Source organism: Nymphaea colorata, chromosome 6 (assembly GCF_008831285.2).
Source record: "Nymphaea colorata isolate Beijing-Zhang1983 chromosome 6, ASM883128v2, whole genome shotgun sequence".
Lineage (NCBI taxonomy): Eukaryota > Viridiplantae > Streptophyta > Magnoliopsida > Nymphaeales > Nymphaeaceae > Nymphaea > Nymphaea colorata.
This window is the reverse complement of record NC_045143.1, coordinates 3,243,240-3,258,917: the sequence shown is the minus strand read 5'-3', so window position 1 is coordinate 3,258,917 and position 15,678 is coordinate 3,243,240. Positions and strand designations below refer to the sequence as shown.

Sequence of the window (15,678 nt, the reverse complement as noted above, 5' to 3'; positions counted from 1 at the left end):
CCCATTTGCCCTGTCAACACTTTGTTCATAACTGGGAACTTTATCATTGTATTTTGATATAAATGTGTCGTAAAGATTATAGCAGATTTATAAAACTCTAAAACACAATATTTTATAAATTTACTCCAGTATATGGGATAGATTGATGTAATATTATATTAATGTAACCATTGCCAAACACCCTCTAACAAAACAAAAAATTATCTTTACTGGTTGGTAAAAAGGAAAAGTACTTTCTATAGAACATATTGTTTGAGACAAAAAACATGGTTCTTTTAGATCACGAATCGTAACTATGCGCATTCTACGAACACACTGTTGTCATTGTCAAACACCATCAAAATCAACCGTTGCACAGTTGTGCCGATCTCCTATTGCCTCGAATTCCATGTTAGAGTGCATCTAAATGGCTAAATTCTTTGTACACTTGGCGATAGTTCGAACTCGGACTTGATTTAAAGGCGTAACGCAGTGTCAACCAAGAAGAGAACGAAAACAAGTGTAAAGCCGAAATACACCCGAGAAGGACGACCGAAACTACGAAGACCCGCTTCGTTTATTCGCTTCTTTTAGTGCAGGCGCAGATTCTCTCTCTCTCTCTATCTTCCCTCATTCGCCATTTCTCTTTCTCTGGTTCTCATTCGGGGAGCAAAATGGTATGGTTCTTTTCTTGCTTCTTCACTGTCAAGGGTGTCCCTTACAGCAGTAGGGTGACGCAGATCCGACATAGGCGTGATTGTTTTTCGTTTAAGCAATCCAATTTTCATCGACCTTGATGACTTTGAGGTCGGATTGGTTGTTTTCCGCTGTTTCTTGGGATAAACCCCTATTCTAGTATACGATCGGAGATGTCAATCGACATGATGTCAAATAGGGTTCATGACACGGATTTAGTGCGACATTTTGCGACTGTCACGGTGTTTTGGGTGATCGGTTCGGTTTTGTTCGTTTATACGGTTTCCACTTGGATTATAGCAGCTACTGATCATTTTGTTTCATTGTTTTATCCTGCTGGTGTGCCTCGCGATGATCCGCACAGCCGCTGAGGCTCGAAATTAAGGTGCGATCTCTCTCTTTCCCTCTCTCTCGTTATTGCGCGCGCATTTGCACGTGCACTATGCGTGCTTTTATTTCAATTTATGTTTATTAATGATTTTTAAGCGAAACCGGTGACGCATATTTTCATGTCTTGTATTGATTTACTTAACGTTTACTAAGTAGACGTCTCTCTTTTGGTCAGAGGAAACTTGCTCAGAGATCCGAGAGAGTGAAATCAGTAGATCTGCATCCGACAGAGCCATGGTAATTATATCGTTCATTCTTCTGGATCACTTCTTTATCTTCTTACCGCAATCATTGGATGGCTTGGTGTATAATACAATATATTTGGATAGGAATACCGGCCAAGCGCACTGGAGATGTGGTAACAACTAGTATCCAGTGACTTATGCTTATCAGCTTAATGACATTTTATGCCAAAACTAATTATCCACTTAACTGTGTTGAATTTGCATCTCATTACTCTCAAATCTCAATCATAGTTCAGAGTATAGACATGCATTATGTTAATGTGTTTTTCTTCCCTCCCACCCATAATTACGTGTTATTTTTCCTTTCTTGGTTCTTTTTGTTTTTCTGAAGAGGAGGGGATGCCTTGGTTTGTAAATATCGATAAAACGAATGGGGCAATTTTGTTTCAGTAATTGGCGAAATGGTTTTTATATAAAAGTGGAAGTGATGCGAGTCTGTCAAATTTGCACAAATTGTTTGTACAAGAGGCCAGGTCAAAGAGATGATGATGTTGCTTGGTCGTAGAATGATAGTAATCATAATAGTAGTGCAGTGATAATATCAATAGTAAATCAGCAATGACAAAAAGATATTTGTTTTCTTGGATTCGGATAACTTGAAAAGGTAAGCATAAGTTGCCGTGAATGATGGGGATGTTGCTGGTGTAAATTTTTGACTTCCTCTGAATTCATTACAAAGTCTCATGGGCCTATAACTGGAAGAGTTAAAAAAAAGATTATATTTTTGTGTTCACCGGTGTCTTTTGGTGTTGTGAACATGGGTTTTTAACTTAAGTCATGGTTTAATCCTTTGCAGGATTCTAGCGAGCCTTTATTCTGGATCAGTTTGCATCTGGAACCATCAATCACAGGTAAGTTACTATATTCATTTTACTCACTTTTATATTTGAAGATGCCCTCTGTTTTTAATCGATTCCAGTTTCTTGTATCTACTTTATCAACTATGTTCTTACAAAGCAGTCTGGTCCCTTGCTGTTGTGCTTAGGCAATTTAAATGACTTTGATTGGGGACACGATTTACTATTTTAACCTAGGGGATTGATATTACATTCTCCATCTCTTCCAATCCAGCAATTTGCCTTTTTTCTTGTGATCTGAGATGGATATGTCATAATGAAGGTTTGGCTGTTTATATAATACAGAACCATTGTTTTTATTGTTGCTTTCCCACCCCTCTGCCCGCATTGCTAAAGAAGGAGACTCTCTTTTGTTGGACTTAGTTTTAACCATTTAGATCAAATTATGGATGTTTGGTCTTCGTGCCTCTTGTAACTGTCATTCACCAGCATTGAGTGCATATTTTGTCATTATATAGAACAATGTTAATGTTCTAGGGATCTTCTTTTCTGCTGTCTATCCTATTATTTCCTTTTTGTGTGAGCTTTTTATTTGACTCCAAGAAAAGCTGAACAAAGAAAAGCTTCAGTTTACATGGATTCCTTAATTGTAGTTTGTGGGCATAAGCTTGCAACTATGCTATGAGTTTTAGGGTTTCTGGACATTGTTAAATCTCCTGGATAGTTGTTTTCTAGATTATCTAATTTATAGCGCTTTGCCTTTTTTTTTTCCCCTTCTTGTTGACGTGGCTTATTGTGATACTCCTTTTACTTTATGCAGACAATGGTGAAGTCATTTGAGGTCACGGAACTTCCTGGTACGTTTTTGTTATTTTCTCCCTTCTTTGTTTTTAACATTTCTCATGGATAGTGTTTTGAAAGAGCTTTGACCATAACAAAGAGTATCCTGTTCATATTTTCTACAGTGCGATCTGCAAAGTTTATAGCTCGAAAACAGTGGATAGTTGCTGGCGCTGATGACATGATAATTCGTGTTTATAACTATAATACCATGGACAAAGTGAAGGTATTTGAAGCACATACTGATTACATTAGGTGCGTGGCGGTGCATCCCACATTGCCATATGTGTTGTCATCATCTGATGACATGCTCATCAAGCTCTGGGATTGGGAAAAGGGATGGATGTGTACTCAGGTTTTCGAGGGGCATTCACATTATGTCATGCAAGTAACATTTAATCCGAAGGACACAAACACTTTTGCTAGTGCCTCTCTGGATCGGACAATCAAGGTCTGTTGATATTTTTTGTTTACCTGATATGTGTTTTTCTCTGGATCTGATCATATATTATTATTGATGCAATCTGAACCTACTTGCAGATATGGAATCTGGGCTCACCAGACCCTAACTTCACTTTGGATGCCCACATGAAGGGGGTAAACTGTGTTGATTACTTCACTGGAGGAGACCGACCTTATCTAATTACAGGATCTGATGATCATACAGCCAAGGTACGATCCCCAAGTTGAAAGGGGTGCCGGTGGATCCTTTCAAAATGCTGATCCATCAAATGTGGAGATGCTTCATAGTGCTGGTCCCATAGCAGCCCCTTTGAACCACAATTTAGATCTTATACTTGATTTTCATATTTTTTTCTTCTTTTATTGTGTGAAACAGGTGTGGGACTATCAAACCAAAAGTTGTGTTCAAACCTTAGAAGGCCACACACACAATGTTTCAGCCGTTTGTTTTCACCCTGAGCTCCCCATCATCATTACTGGTTCTGAGGATGGGACTGTTCGCATATGGCATTCAACTACTTATAGGTTGGTCAAACTCTTCTCTGACTGCTTCCAAGAATATGAATCGGTGGAACCTATATATATCCATGCCAATGAATTATATATTATTGTTATTGAGCAATTTAAAATTAATTAATGGTTACTCATGATCTTATTTTGAAATTTTTTCTGTGTGGTCAGGTTAGAGAACACTCTGAATTATGGCCTCGAGAGAGTCTGGGCAGTTGGTTATATTAAAGGATCTAATCGGTAAGTTGATATTTTCCTACATTCTTAATGTTATGGGAATAGCATAGGCATCCTCTTTTCCGAATCAAGGTGATTTATTATGAGTTGTCATGACATCATACATGCAGACAGCTTAGGATTGATGCTTGCATTAATTTTTAAAGACCAATTCCCTCTTTGCAGTGGGATTCATCTCCACATTGAATTTTCTTTTGTGGCTTCAATCTTTATGATAGGGTTGTAATAGGATATGATGAGGGCACAATTATGATAAAAATTGGCCGTGAAGAACCAGTGGCAAGCATGGATAGCAGTGGAAAGGTCATCTGGGCCAAGCATAACGAAATTCAAACTGTTAACATCAGAGCCGTTGGAGCAGATTATGAGGTTTTACTTCATCCTCGCTGTGTTTCTTCTTTGGGTGTCATAGTTTCTTCCATGAAAGACATGGTTATGTTGATGTGGTCTGGTTGCCCTATGTGGTGGTGCTTGCTTTTCAGGTCACAGATGGAGAGAGATTGCCTCTGGCTGTTAAAGAGTTGGGAAGCTGTGATTTATACCCTCAGGTAGATAGTTTACTACTTTACATAGCCATACAAGGACCCATGATTTCACTCTCTTATACTGTATTGGTTAATTTATCTTTACCTGCCAATGCCCCTTAAATTTTGGAAACCAGAAAACAATGTCTATAAGTATCAAATCCTGTTTGGACCTGATTAAGAAAGTACATTCAAAATCAAGAGACAGACTATTGGCTGCTTCAATGTTCTTGGGATCGCTCTTTCTCATAACCCATCATATGGCAGGGTACTTTAAAGTTTAAACATGGATAGTTTACTTTGTTCTGTCGTTTCTAGCTGCTTTATTTATGGTCATTTTGTACGTCACACTAATTTCTGAATTAACCACTGATTTGTGCGTTGGTCTGTTTGATAGAAGATTTGTTATAGATGCTAACTTTTTTGTTTTCATATTGCAGATTGGCTGTTACCTATTTCTTTTATACCTTTGATTTGACTATAAAAGTTCAATTAATATGTTGGCATTTTTTGCTTTGGTTGTCTATCTTTTCAGAGTTTGAAGCACAATCCAAATGGGAGGTTTGTTGTGGTCTGTGGAGATGGAGAATACATCATTTACACGGCTCTGGCATGGAGAAACAGGTCTTTTGGCTCAGCCCTTGAATTTGTTTGGTCATCTGAGGGAGAATATGCTGTTAGAGAGAGTACCTCAAGAATAAAAATATTTAATAAAAACTTTCAGGTTTGTGTCCCTTTTATTGGTTATGTTTGTTGTTTTACAGATTGTGCTAGTGACTGCTCTCTTGATTTGTGTTCCTGTACGTTAAATCCTTGATAGAGATTCAGTAATCTTCTTATCTTAAACTGCTATTCAGTCTTTGATAGGGTACTGGTTTGATATCAATTTTCATTTTAAACTGCTAATCATGAGAAAAAATTGATGATAGACATGCTTTGATACATTGTAGTTGTGTAATATCCATAGAAAGCTCACTAAGGTTGTGTTTGTTTCACCACGGATCTGAGATCCGCAGTGATCTGAGTTCCTTAGGATCTCAAATCCATGGATGTAAGGTCTTACCTCCCCCCATCTGACCTTAAATCCATGGTTTTTAACATGTAGCATGGATTTTAATAAATCCATGCTACTGAGATCCTTAGTTTGCTTAAACCGACACACCTTTTTATGCGCGCAGCCTAAAGTTGCCATAGTAAGAACTGGAATTGATATGGGAAGTGGAAGCAAGAAGCTAGGGTTTACTCATATCCTTGTGAACCAAGAGTAAGTGATTTAAGGCATTTCAGAAATGGGCTAGGAAGTAAAAGTCATTGAGGCTTAAAAAATAAAAAATGGAGAAGGTTCTATTACATAATTATTAATTATTCCATGACAATTTAATTAAACTATTCTGTTCTCAAAATACAGAACAGATGAATATTTGTGATTTTGGAATCCAACTAGTTGTCTATATCTTGGAAAATCATTAGGAATAGCTCACTTGTTGCATGACATGTACTCCTCTTAGCTGAAGATAATATACACATTTAGGAGCTCCCAAACAAACAAAAAAAAAACCCTGTGACCTCACTTGCAGAAAGAAAAGAAAAATTGACCTGTTGTGGACCAGATGAGAAGCAAAGAAGCCTTTCCACAAACAAGAAGTCTGGAGAAAAAATAGCATTTAACAGACAAGAAGTACAAGGAGAAATAATGCATAAAATAAAAAGGCATGCATGGTGATACTTTAAGATTTCATACTCTTGCAAGACATTTATCTTTTGCATATACACGAATACACACACGTGTATTTTACTCAATTCAGATTTCAGATATTTACACACGTGTATGCTCATTTTTGGCTCATTTTTGGACTTCTGTTTTTTTTTGATTAGCCTGCTTGTGCCTTGGGCTTTCTGGTTGTTATGTCACTTTAGTTTGTAGTTTTATTTGCCATTGAAATACCATGATATGAATTATATCACAAAAATCTCTTAGCCTTTCGCCTTTTCAGTTATAGGAGTAATTTATGAGTTATGACTGCCAGTTTCAACTTGTTACAATTGAATAACATGCTTTCTAGTGTTGAATCTTATTTGTGAAATTGTGATATTTTGAAATTCAATGGGGGTTCATGCTTGCCTACTTATATAGAGTTAGTATCATGCCCATGCTTAGATGACTTTCATGAGTTCATGATTTGAACACCTATATTTGTGGTGGAACACCTGCTTCTTATAATGCTAATAATTGTAAAATTTCAGGAGAAGAAAAGCATCAGGCCGACGTTTTCTGCAGAGCGAATATATGGGGGAACTTTGTTGGCAATTTGTTCAAACGATTTCATTTGCTTCTATGATTGGGGTGAATGTAGGCTTATCCGTCGCATAGATGTTAATGTTAAAGTGAGGGAAACATATTGTGCTCAATTTTGCCCATGAATTGATTTCATGGACGACAGGCTGCAGTTTCTGACAATCTGTGTATCTTTGCAACAGAACTTGTATTGGGCAGACAGTGGGGATCTGCTTTCAATTGCTAGTGATACTTCCTTCTACATTTTGAAATATAATGTACGTTAAAATGGTTGCATATGTTTTGCTTTTCATGTCTTTGGTTCTGCTTGTTGCTGTCCCTTGCGCACTATTTCTTAAATATCTAATTTATATTAATGATAGGAAAATGTTATTTTGAAGATTTGGATATATGTTATGTAATTCATGTTATTATGAAGTGATAGTTCTATGTTCTCGTCTAACTTGCAGAGAGACATTGTGGCTATGCATTTAGATAGTGGAAATTCAGTAGATGAGCAAGGTGTTGAAGAAGCATTCGAGGTTCTCCATGAAGTGAATGAACGTGTACGAACGGGAATCTGGGTTGGAGATTGTTTCATTTACAACAACTCTACTTGGAGATTGAATTACTGTGTTGGTGGTGAGGTGTGGAATTTTTTCTGCTTCAATTAATTAGACAAACTTCAAATTGCATAAACCTGTTAATGACTATCATGTGATAGTGTTGACTGATAAATATGTTGCAGGTAACCACCATGTTTCACTTGGATCGGCCAATGTACTTACTTGGTTACCTTGCAAGTCAGAGTAGAGTTTATCTTATAGACAAAGAATTTAAGTGAGGCCATCTGGAAGCTGTTGTCTGTTATCCTTTCATTGTTAGGCTTCCCATTTACAATATTTTCCTGTTTGCAGTGTTATGGGATATACTCTGCTTCTCAGTTTGATTGAGTACAAAACTCTTGTTATGCGTGGAGATCTGGAACGTGCAAGTGAAGTATTACCCTCAATACCCAAGGAGCATCTCAATAGGTATTCCTATGAACAAAATCCAATGGCAAATGATGTTGGTGCATTTTTGCCACAACTCTGGCTCACATATGATCACATTTTCTTTTCAACAAAGGTTTTTTTTACAAACAGTTATACCTAAAAATTGATTATTTCTTATTTCAATTTCCTATCTGGTTGATAAAAGTTGGTTAATGTTCACTTGAGATGGCCACCAGCTAGTGCAGCATTAAAGTGCTCAGGTTGCCAAGTGAGATATCATGGCTTCAAACTCTCTGAGCCAATGGTCATGGTTGTCTTTAGGCCGCCTGTTGTCATTGCTCTCAATTATGAGGTTGCACTGATCATGTGGCACCACACATTTTTCCCCCTTATTTATGCCTTGCATAAATTTTGTGATTTTGGCATCCATGAACTACAGACAAGTTTTATGATTGTATACCATTGAGAAGATAATACATTACTTAGATTTGCCTTTAGCTAGAAAAATAATGCTTCATCTAGTCTCATAAACTTAATTTCTTCTCTTGGCAACCCAAACTATCTAAGCAGGAATGCGAGAATTCTCTTATCAGGAAGAGTTTTCTATAGTAGAACTCATCAGTCGTACAGGAAATAAATTACCAAAGGATTGGATGATTGCGTTTCTTAAAGGACGTGTTTATAAGTGAGAAAATGGTTGGAGAAAAGAAAAATAGAAATGAAAAGATAGAGTTTTCTCCGACGTTATTCAAGCAATCCAAATCTTTCTACAGTGAACATGGATGAGAAAAGGAAAAGAACATGTGATAGCCATCTCTGTCCCCTTTCTCAATCGATCCACTTTTCCACGTTATACAAGCAAAAGAAAATCTTCCATAAGAAACTTTCAATATGTAGCTTATATGTTGAAAATTTTTCTCACTTGCAAACATGAAAGCAATTCAAATTTTCTAAGTTGGTACCTTAATCTGCGAATTTGGTGCCAACAAGAGCTCCATTTACCAGACCAAGGGGTTGGATTAAACACTAGTTGGTCCAAGAAGATTCACTAACATAATTAATCTGGTAATTAAGAGCCTCCTGAACCCTCATTAACCTATATATCAAGATCAAAACTCCCCAAAAAAACTGTGTGCTTCCGCTGCCGATCTACAAACTCAACATGCAACATGTTTTTGGGTTTTCAACCTAGCAAACACCGCTGAACCCGAAAAACCCTGGATCAACCGGCTGCCAAAAAATTTTCCTGTTCATCCACTGTTACATTGCTCGAGCCCAGCGGGCACAGTGGAGTCATGAGCCGCCCTAGCTAGGTCCCTGTTCCATTAGAATGTCCCCAGCCAGATCCCAACTACTTTGGTAGTGTGTCATTCATCTGCACCAGCAATACGGAATGAGATGACAAAATTCTTGTTCTGAAAGACCAACCAAAGGGAAACACTGAAAAGTGGTGCGATCTGACCAAAATTTAATGCCCGTGATCTGTGACTCACTTTCTGTTTTGACTGTTTGATTTTCTTGTCAAAGTGTGGCCCGTTTCTTGGAATCTCGGGGAATGTTAGAGGATGCATTAGAAGTGGCAACGGACCCTAACTATAAATTTGACCTAGCTGTACAACTTGGAAGATTGGAGGTAGCACAGGTATGCCAAACATCCCCGTTGGGAAAATTTATAGACTTTTATAGTATTTCTTGTAGGAAATAGAATTTTTATTCAAATTCCCTCTAATTTATATGCCAAATTTACAGGCTATTGCCACTGAAGTGCAAAGTGAATCTAAATGGAAACAGTTGGGAGAACTTGCAATGTCCAAGGGGAGGGTAAGTTGCACAGCTTCACCGAGGGCCTGACTGAATTGTGTAAAACTATTGACAAGCTAACTGTGTTTCAAACTTTCAACATACCTTTCTTCTGCATGATACAAACATTGACTTTTATGGTGTCTGTGAGAAGGTATTTGACCATGTATTGTCTTTCTATTATGATGTAAAGAGTCACGTCTATGATCCATTAAATGAAAACAAGCAGAATATGTGCAGTAAGTGATAAGATTCTATGAATATAACAAATATCAAAGCAGAACATTTCATACTAAAATTTAATTGCAAATCTTGCTTGGTACAAAGTGAGGCAGTTCCTGCACCTGCTTGTATTTGAGCCAAATTGCAGTTGCGATCATGGATTTAAAAGCTTTCACATAGAAAGGGAAGAACATTGCTGGAGTTTGTATCGAAGCAGCTACTCTTCATTTTTGAGATGTGATAGTGGGTCATCCAAAGGAAGAGGGTGCAAATTGCTCAAACTAGTTTGATTTCACTTGACCCAGGAAATTTCTATGATTCTCTTTTCCCTTTCTTCCCGTATGATCCCTTCATGCTTTTTCTCATTTACTTTTATGCTTGCTCTTCTTTCTCTTTTTTTGTTTCTCCTGCACTTCTTACACATTTTACCATTCTTCTGAGCTGTTAAATATGATCCTCAAATTTTAAGACCACAGTGGGGCGTTTTATAGCCTGGGATGCTTCAATGGGTGAAATATTTCTAGCTGTGCAGAGGGACCAGCATTTAATGCAGGTCAAAGCCTGTGGGTACATGGTTGGTTGAATGCTATTAATGAAAATTGTACTTTAGTATTCTTAACAATAGGGACCGAGGACTTCTTGGTACATTATGCTACTACTCTACGTTTGCATACAACTACATTTTTGTTAGTAAAAGGTGCTTTAGATTCACATGATTCCAAGTTAATGCAAGAAGATTTCAGGTCTAGTTTCCCCTGCGGATGTCTAAGACGAGGTGGTATTTGTGATATTTTGGAGCGGGATGGATTTTATTTAGCAGTTTTTTGCTTGTTACTCTTGTTCCTTACATGTCAAAGTGATTCTGTTTGATTGTACAGAATCCAGTGTATAAACAAAATTTTTTATTTGTAGCAATTATGTGGATGAACTATTATGATGGATCAGGTATATGAAAGAGCATTAGTAGCCTCTGCTCATATCCTAGCACTTCTGAGAGCTAAATTTACCTCATTTGCTTGTCTCTTCTTTACTCAAGTTAGCTTCACCTCTTTCAAGGGTTCTTTAAGTTTTCGGCGGATCAATATCAATACTCTTCTACTAATTTTTTAAAGCTCTGAATTCACAAAACTTGATTTTTTTTTTTTGAAAAATTTCAGGCATGCTTGATTCAAGATGTATTGGCAGGAAAAAAAATTCACCAATCCAGTACACCCTGAATTTCTTTTCAAGGCTATCAAGCATCCCATAATTGATTATTGATACCAGAAATACTGGTAATAAAAATTATGATTTTCAGGGTAACAAATTAATTAATGACTTCTGTTAGTTAGACTTAGACTTTTTTTTTTTGTGGAATCTAATTCTCTGTGCTAGTTTTATTACAGGTTTTACATGTCTTGTTCAAGTGGTCACATGATAAAACCTTACAGATATAGTCTTGAAAAGTTTCATTGAACACCAAAGAGTATGATTGTGCTAGTTGAAAAAATTTAAGGGCATGGAAAGAGTCTATTTGTTTCTCATTGTTTGTATTGGTGATTCTCATTTCCCTTCCAGGTGATTCTGTTTCTGAAGCAGAAGTTTGGTGATGTTTCCAGTTGAAATCTTGGATCCCTTCTATGTCATTTCATGTTTCCATTTGCAGTTGCTAGAATGCCTCGTGTTTTACTTCTCATGTTGTCTTTTGGGGTGTGTTTGAATGTCTGGTGAAGAGAGCTTGCTGTCCTTTTGGCCTTTCATTGCATGTCTTAGACACTCTTTCCACAATTTGAACACGTTGTCACGTCTTTGCCTAGTAAGGAGCTTTTGTTGTTTACCAAATGAATAATCATTTTGTATAAATTATGGCATTGTGTATGGTGCAAACTATAAGATAGTGTTCTGCGAAACTGTTTAGGATAGCACGGAAACATAATTCTAATTTTCTATACCAAAAGATATATGCTTCCAGAGTGATTCAGAGCCAAATATTTACTTAAAATTCCCAAGTTTTGACAATTGTGAGAGGTTTCACTGACAGCCATTTTTTTGCTTTTGGATGCAGTTAGAAATGGCAGAGAAATGTTTGGTCCAGGCAATGGACTTGAGTGGTTTATTGCTTCTCTATTCAGCTCTTGGAGATGCTGAAGGAATGTCAAATCTTGTGGCACTTGCTAAGGATCAAGGAAAGAATAATGTTGCCTTCCTTTGCCTTTTCATGCTTGGTAGATTGGAAGAGTGTCTTCAGTTATTGGTGGCCAGGTAACTATCTGCAGTCATATTGAAATTAGATTTTTTGGCCGGATTCTACTATACTTTTCCCAATTTAGTACTTCTAGGATTCCAAGTTTCTTGCATTTGTCTTCTTTGAATGACTGACCTGTCGATTACTTTGCAGCAATAGGATACCAGAGGCTGCTTTGATGGCACGGTCTTATCTTCCAAGTAAAGTTTCTGAAATAGTGGCTCTTTGGAGGAACGACCTAAACAAGGTTTGCTTTTCTCTGAATATAATTCCCGTGGTTCTTATGTGTATCACCATTCTTGGCTTTTACTAATGCCTGGTCACCACTTACATAAAGAGAAAGAAACATTATTATTCTAAAATTGCTTATATGTCCACGATCTGAAGGTGAATCGGAAAGCTGCAGAGTCATTGGCAGATCCAGATGAATACCCTAATATGTTTGATGACTGGCAAATTGCACTTGCAGTTGAGGCTGGCCTTGCCGATGAGAGGTGCTACTCTTTCTTTAATGTCTATTCAAATGTTTATTTCATGTTTTCCTGATTTACTTTCACCTTAAGTTCTTGATTATTGAATATTCTTGAAGAGGTGAACTGGATGAACAAGGGTATGCAACACTTTGACTTTTCAATTGTCGTATATTTACTGCTTGATCCCATTTGCCTTTTCATTTTGGGAAAAGTGATGACAAATTGAAAATTTGTTAAGACCGTCTTATCTCTGTTATTGAATGGTTCCAAAATGCTGGAACCTTGATTCATTTAGATCTGTATTGGAGAAAGAAAGTGATGGTAAGGAAAGCATGGAAAATCTCTGAATCTCTGCATGTTGATCTCTTAAATTCACACCCAAATTCTATCAAAAGCACCTTTTTTGCCTTCTCTTTTCTATTTGTTCTTCTTTTTTTTTTTTTTGGGGGGGGGTGGGGGGGGGGTGGTGTGGGGGAAGGTGATTCTTTTGAAGTTACTTCATGTGTCCCTACCAAAAGTGGCTAAGGTTTCTAGAAGTTTTCAGGAACACAAATTGGAAAGCCTACCACTTCAGTTGTATTGATGTTATATTATACAATATGCCTTGTATTGTGTAATACTGTAATTATGCAAGGTGGGACTGAAGTACTCGTATGCCCTTAAAACCAGTTTCAAGAGTAGATACATTAGGATGTTGGCAACCCTGGAAATGTGGAATGGTATGATGTGAATGACATGATTTAAATACACAAATATATGTAAAAGTTTATACCACACCTACCCAAAGTTCTCTCAGAGAAACACTCACAGCACAGTGAAATTAAAATCTTTAAATAAATGACTGAAGAACTGCTTCGTGGAAAGCATGCACTGATGTGGGACAGAAATACCCAATTTATAGAGAGAAGCTGCAACTTCTCTAGCTGTTGGAGGCTATTCAACAGCTAAAAATACAGCCATTGGAGCCCCTAACGCCCAGTAGGGACCAACTGAGAAATGCTGAAAACATGAAGACAAATAAATAGAACCTAAGCAAAATACAGAAAATATACAAAAGAAAAGAAAAAGAGCATGCATAATACAATAAAAGAGAACCCATATATATATATACTCACGTTTTTAACACATGGTTATTTTTCTAGAAGGGTGTGATGGGGCAGTGGATGTGTGTCTTGCATGTGCAGTTGCAGATATGCTTCCATGGGCCACAAATCATTTTCTAGATTGGAAATCAAAATTGTATGACTACAAAGCATTTGTATAAGCCCCCACAAAAGTTGGAGACTTGTAGGCACTCATTTTCAGTATTAGAAACATCAATAATAACCGAGAATACATGCTTTCTGAAGCACCAAATGCTTATGTTGCATGAACACTTCAAAAGTATGAAGTGTCGGTGTTGCGCATGTTTGATACCGACACCAATGCTAACTACCGGACAACGACATTTATACTCGTCGACATGCCTAAGTGATGCGAGCCCGGTCTAGGCCCACTGCCAGGACCCCAGGATGATGCTTGGCCAGGGGCGACAGAGTTGCCTTGCAGCCATGCTTGGGCCAAGCCAAATTATCAGTCTCATAGGCGCAATGTTATAAAAGACGTAGCGCGTATCGAAGATGTATCGTAAAGGTTTCTTTGACCTATACGATATGTATCGTACGATATGCGTCCATATCGTACGATACGGATAACAATGCACAAAAGTGGCTGTACCCAAGCATCCCACCCTTGGACGAACTTCACCCTGGGGTTCTGGCAGCGGGCCTATGCCGGTCTCACATCACTGGGACACTCCATTTTTGAACTATGAAGTGTCCAAGCTCCAGCATGCATGTCTCTTTTTCCCATATCCTCTTTCCTCTTTCTCTTTCTCTCTCTGTCTCTCACTCTTTTTCCCCTTTCCTTTTCTTCTTATTTCCCCCACCCTTTTTTTAAAGGATCACCTCTCTCCCTCTCTTTGCACCCTTTGTCATCCTTTGGAAAGGACAACCGGGGTTCTCCCATCCTTTAAAAGGAAGACGGGGGTTTGTCATCCTTTACAAAGGACCTCTCTCTCTCTCTGCACCCTTTGTCATCCTTGGAAAAGGATGCGAGGGTCTGTGTCATCCTTTAGAAAGATGACATTTTAAAACCAATTATTTTCTAAAAATTTATTTTATTTAATCGTATTTGTAAGTTGACTAAAGTAACCTTAATATAAAAAATATTTACAAATGTTGACAAATAAAATTATTAAACTGTTAATTAATTATGTAGTAGATTTTAGTAACTAGAGATTTATTTGCTACATTTTGTAAGTTTTAAGCATTTATTTGGAATCATGATAGTATGGCTGTGCATTGAAATATAATGTGTGCTGGCTTGTTAACGCTATTTTCTGCTTTTTTATCTGCTCATGTTTCCTCTCTCTTTTTTCCTATGTCACACGGGTGCGGATGCGATACGGGTGCGGATATGGCAATTTTCAAAATTTTCGGATACGCGGACACGGCTACATTAAATATTCTAAAAAATGATAAGATTAAAAAAAACAAAAACATTAAATTAATAGTTCACTCTTACAATCTTGTGAGAAAATGTGTTTTATCACAAAAGTACTGAATATTTGAAAGGATTGTTCATGGAAATAATTGGATGCATCACAAAAAATTGATAAAATGAAAAAAAAAACATTAAATTTTTATTTTTTATTTTTTGCCGTGTCCTAGCCGAGTCCCGTGTCGGCGAGTCGACACGGGTACGAGGCCTCTTTAGCCGCGTTCGCGTGACATAGCTTTTTTCCTTTTAGTCAGATATGATATGTGATATTTTAAGATGCAATGGAGTTGGGACCTAGTATAACTTGGTTATGTCTAAGGTCTACGAATCACCTGGCTCTCCGAGAGGATGCCAAAAGGAAGTTTACATTGCTCTGAGGGTGGAAAAAGAGCAGAAAGAATTTGCAAAATACTTTTAGCTGATTTATCAAATTTGAAAATCCCTTTATCTTGCTACTGATTTGAAGTA

The 15,678-nt window shown here is 37.4% G+C and overlaps 1 protein-coding gene across 6 annotated transcripts in view; it reads left to right on the top strand.

Annotated features, from left to right (window-relative positions):
• The first annotated feature begins 514 nt into the window (after positions 1-514).
• LOC116255771 (coatomer subunit beta'-1-like) overlaps positions 515-15,678 on the top strand; it is an 18,421-nt gene continuing 3,257 nt past the window's right edge. For 5 of the 6 annotated variants that reach the window (XM_050078231.1, XM_031631759.2, XM_050078232.1 and 2 more), the window contains exons 1-22: positions 515-656; positions 1,040-1,060; positions 1,241-1,302; positions 2,107-2,161; positions 2,928-2,964; positions 3,073-3,398; positions 3,488-3,619; positions 3,786-3,934; positions 4,091-4,159; positions 4,375-4,525; positions 4,639-4,704; positions 5,216-5,404; positions 6,925-7,065; positions 7,159-7,233; positions 7,426-7,602; positions 7,704-7,795; positions 7,873-7,989; positions 9,478-9,592; positions 9,700-9,771; positions 12,017-12,213; positions 12,350-12,443; positions 12,584-12,690. In XM_050078231.1, coding sequence (XP_049934188.1) covers positions 654-656; positions 1,040-1,060; positions 1,241-1,302; positions 2,107-2,161; positions 2,928-2,964; positions 3,073-3,398; positions 3,488-3,619; positions 3,786-3,934; positions 4,091-4,159; positions 4,375-4,525; positions 4,639-4,704; positions 5,216-5,404; positions 6,925-7,065; positions 7,159-7,233; positions 7,426-7,602; positions 7,704-7,795; positions 7,873-7,989; positions 9,478-9,592; positions 9,700-9,771; positions 12,017-12,213; positions 12,350-12,443; positions 12,584-12,690 — 2,447 coding nt within the window. In that variant the 5' untranslated portion in view covers positions 515-653. The remainder of the gene's footprint in view (positions 657-1,039; positions 1,061-1,240; positions 1,303-2,106; positions 2,162-2,927; positions 2,965-3,072; positions 3,399-3,487; positions 3,620-3,785; positions 3,935-4,090; positions 4,160-4,374; positions 4,526-4,638; positions 4,705-5,215; positions 5,405-6,924; positions 7,066-7,158; positions 7,234-7,425; positions 7,603-7,703; positions 7,796-7,872; positions 7,990-9,477; positions 9,593-9,699; positions 9,772-12,016; positions 12,214-12,349; positions 12,444-12,583; positions 12,691-15,678) is intronic. The other variant, XM_031631757.2, reaches the window with a different exon arrangement.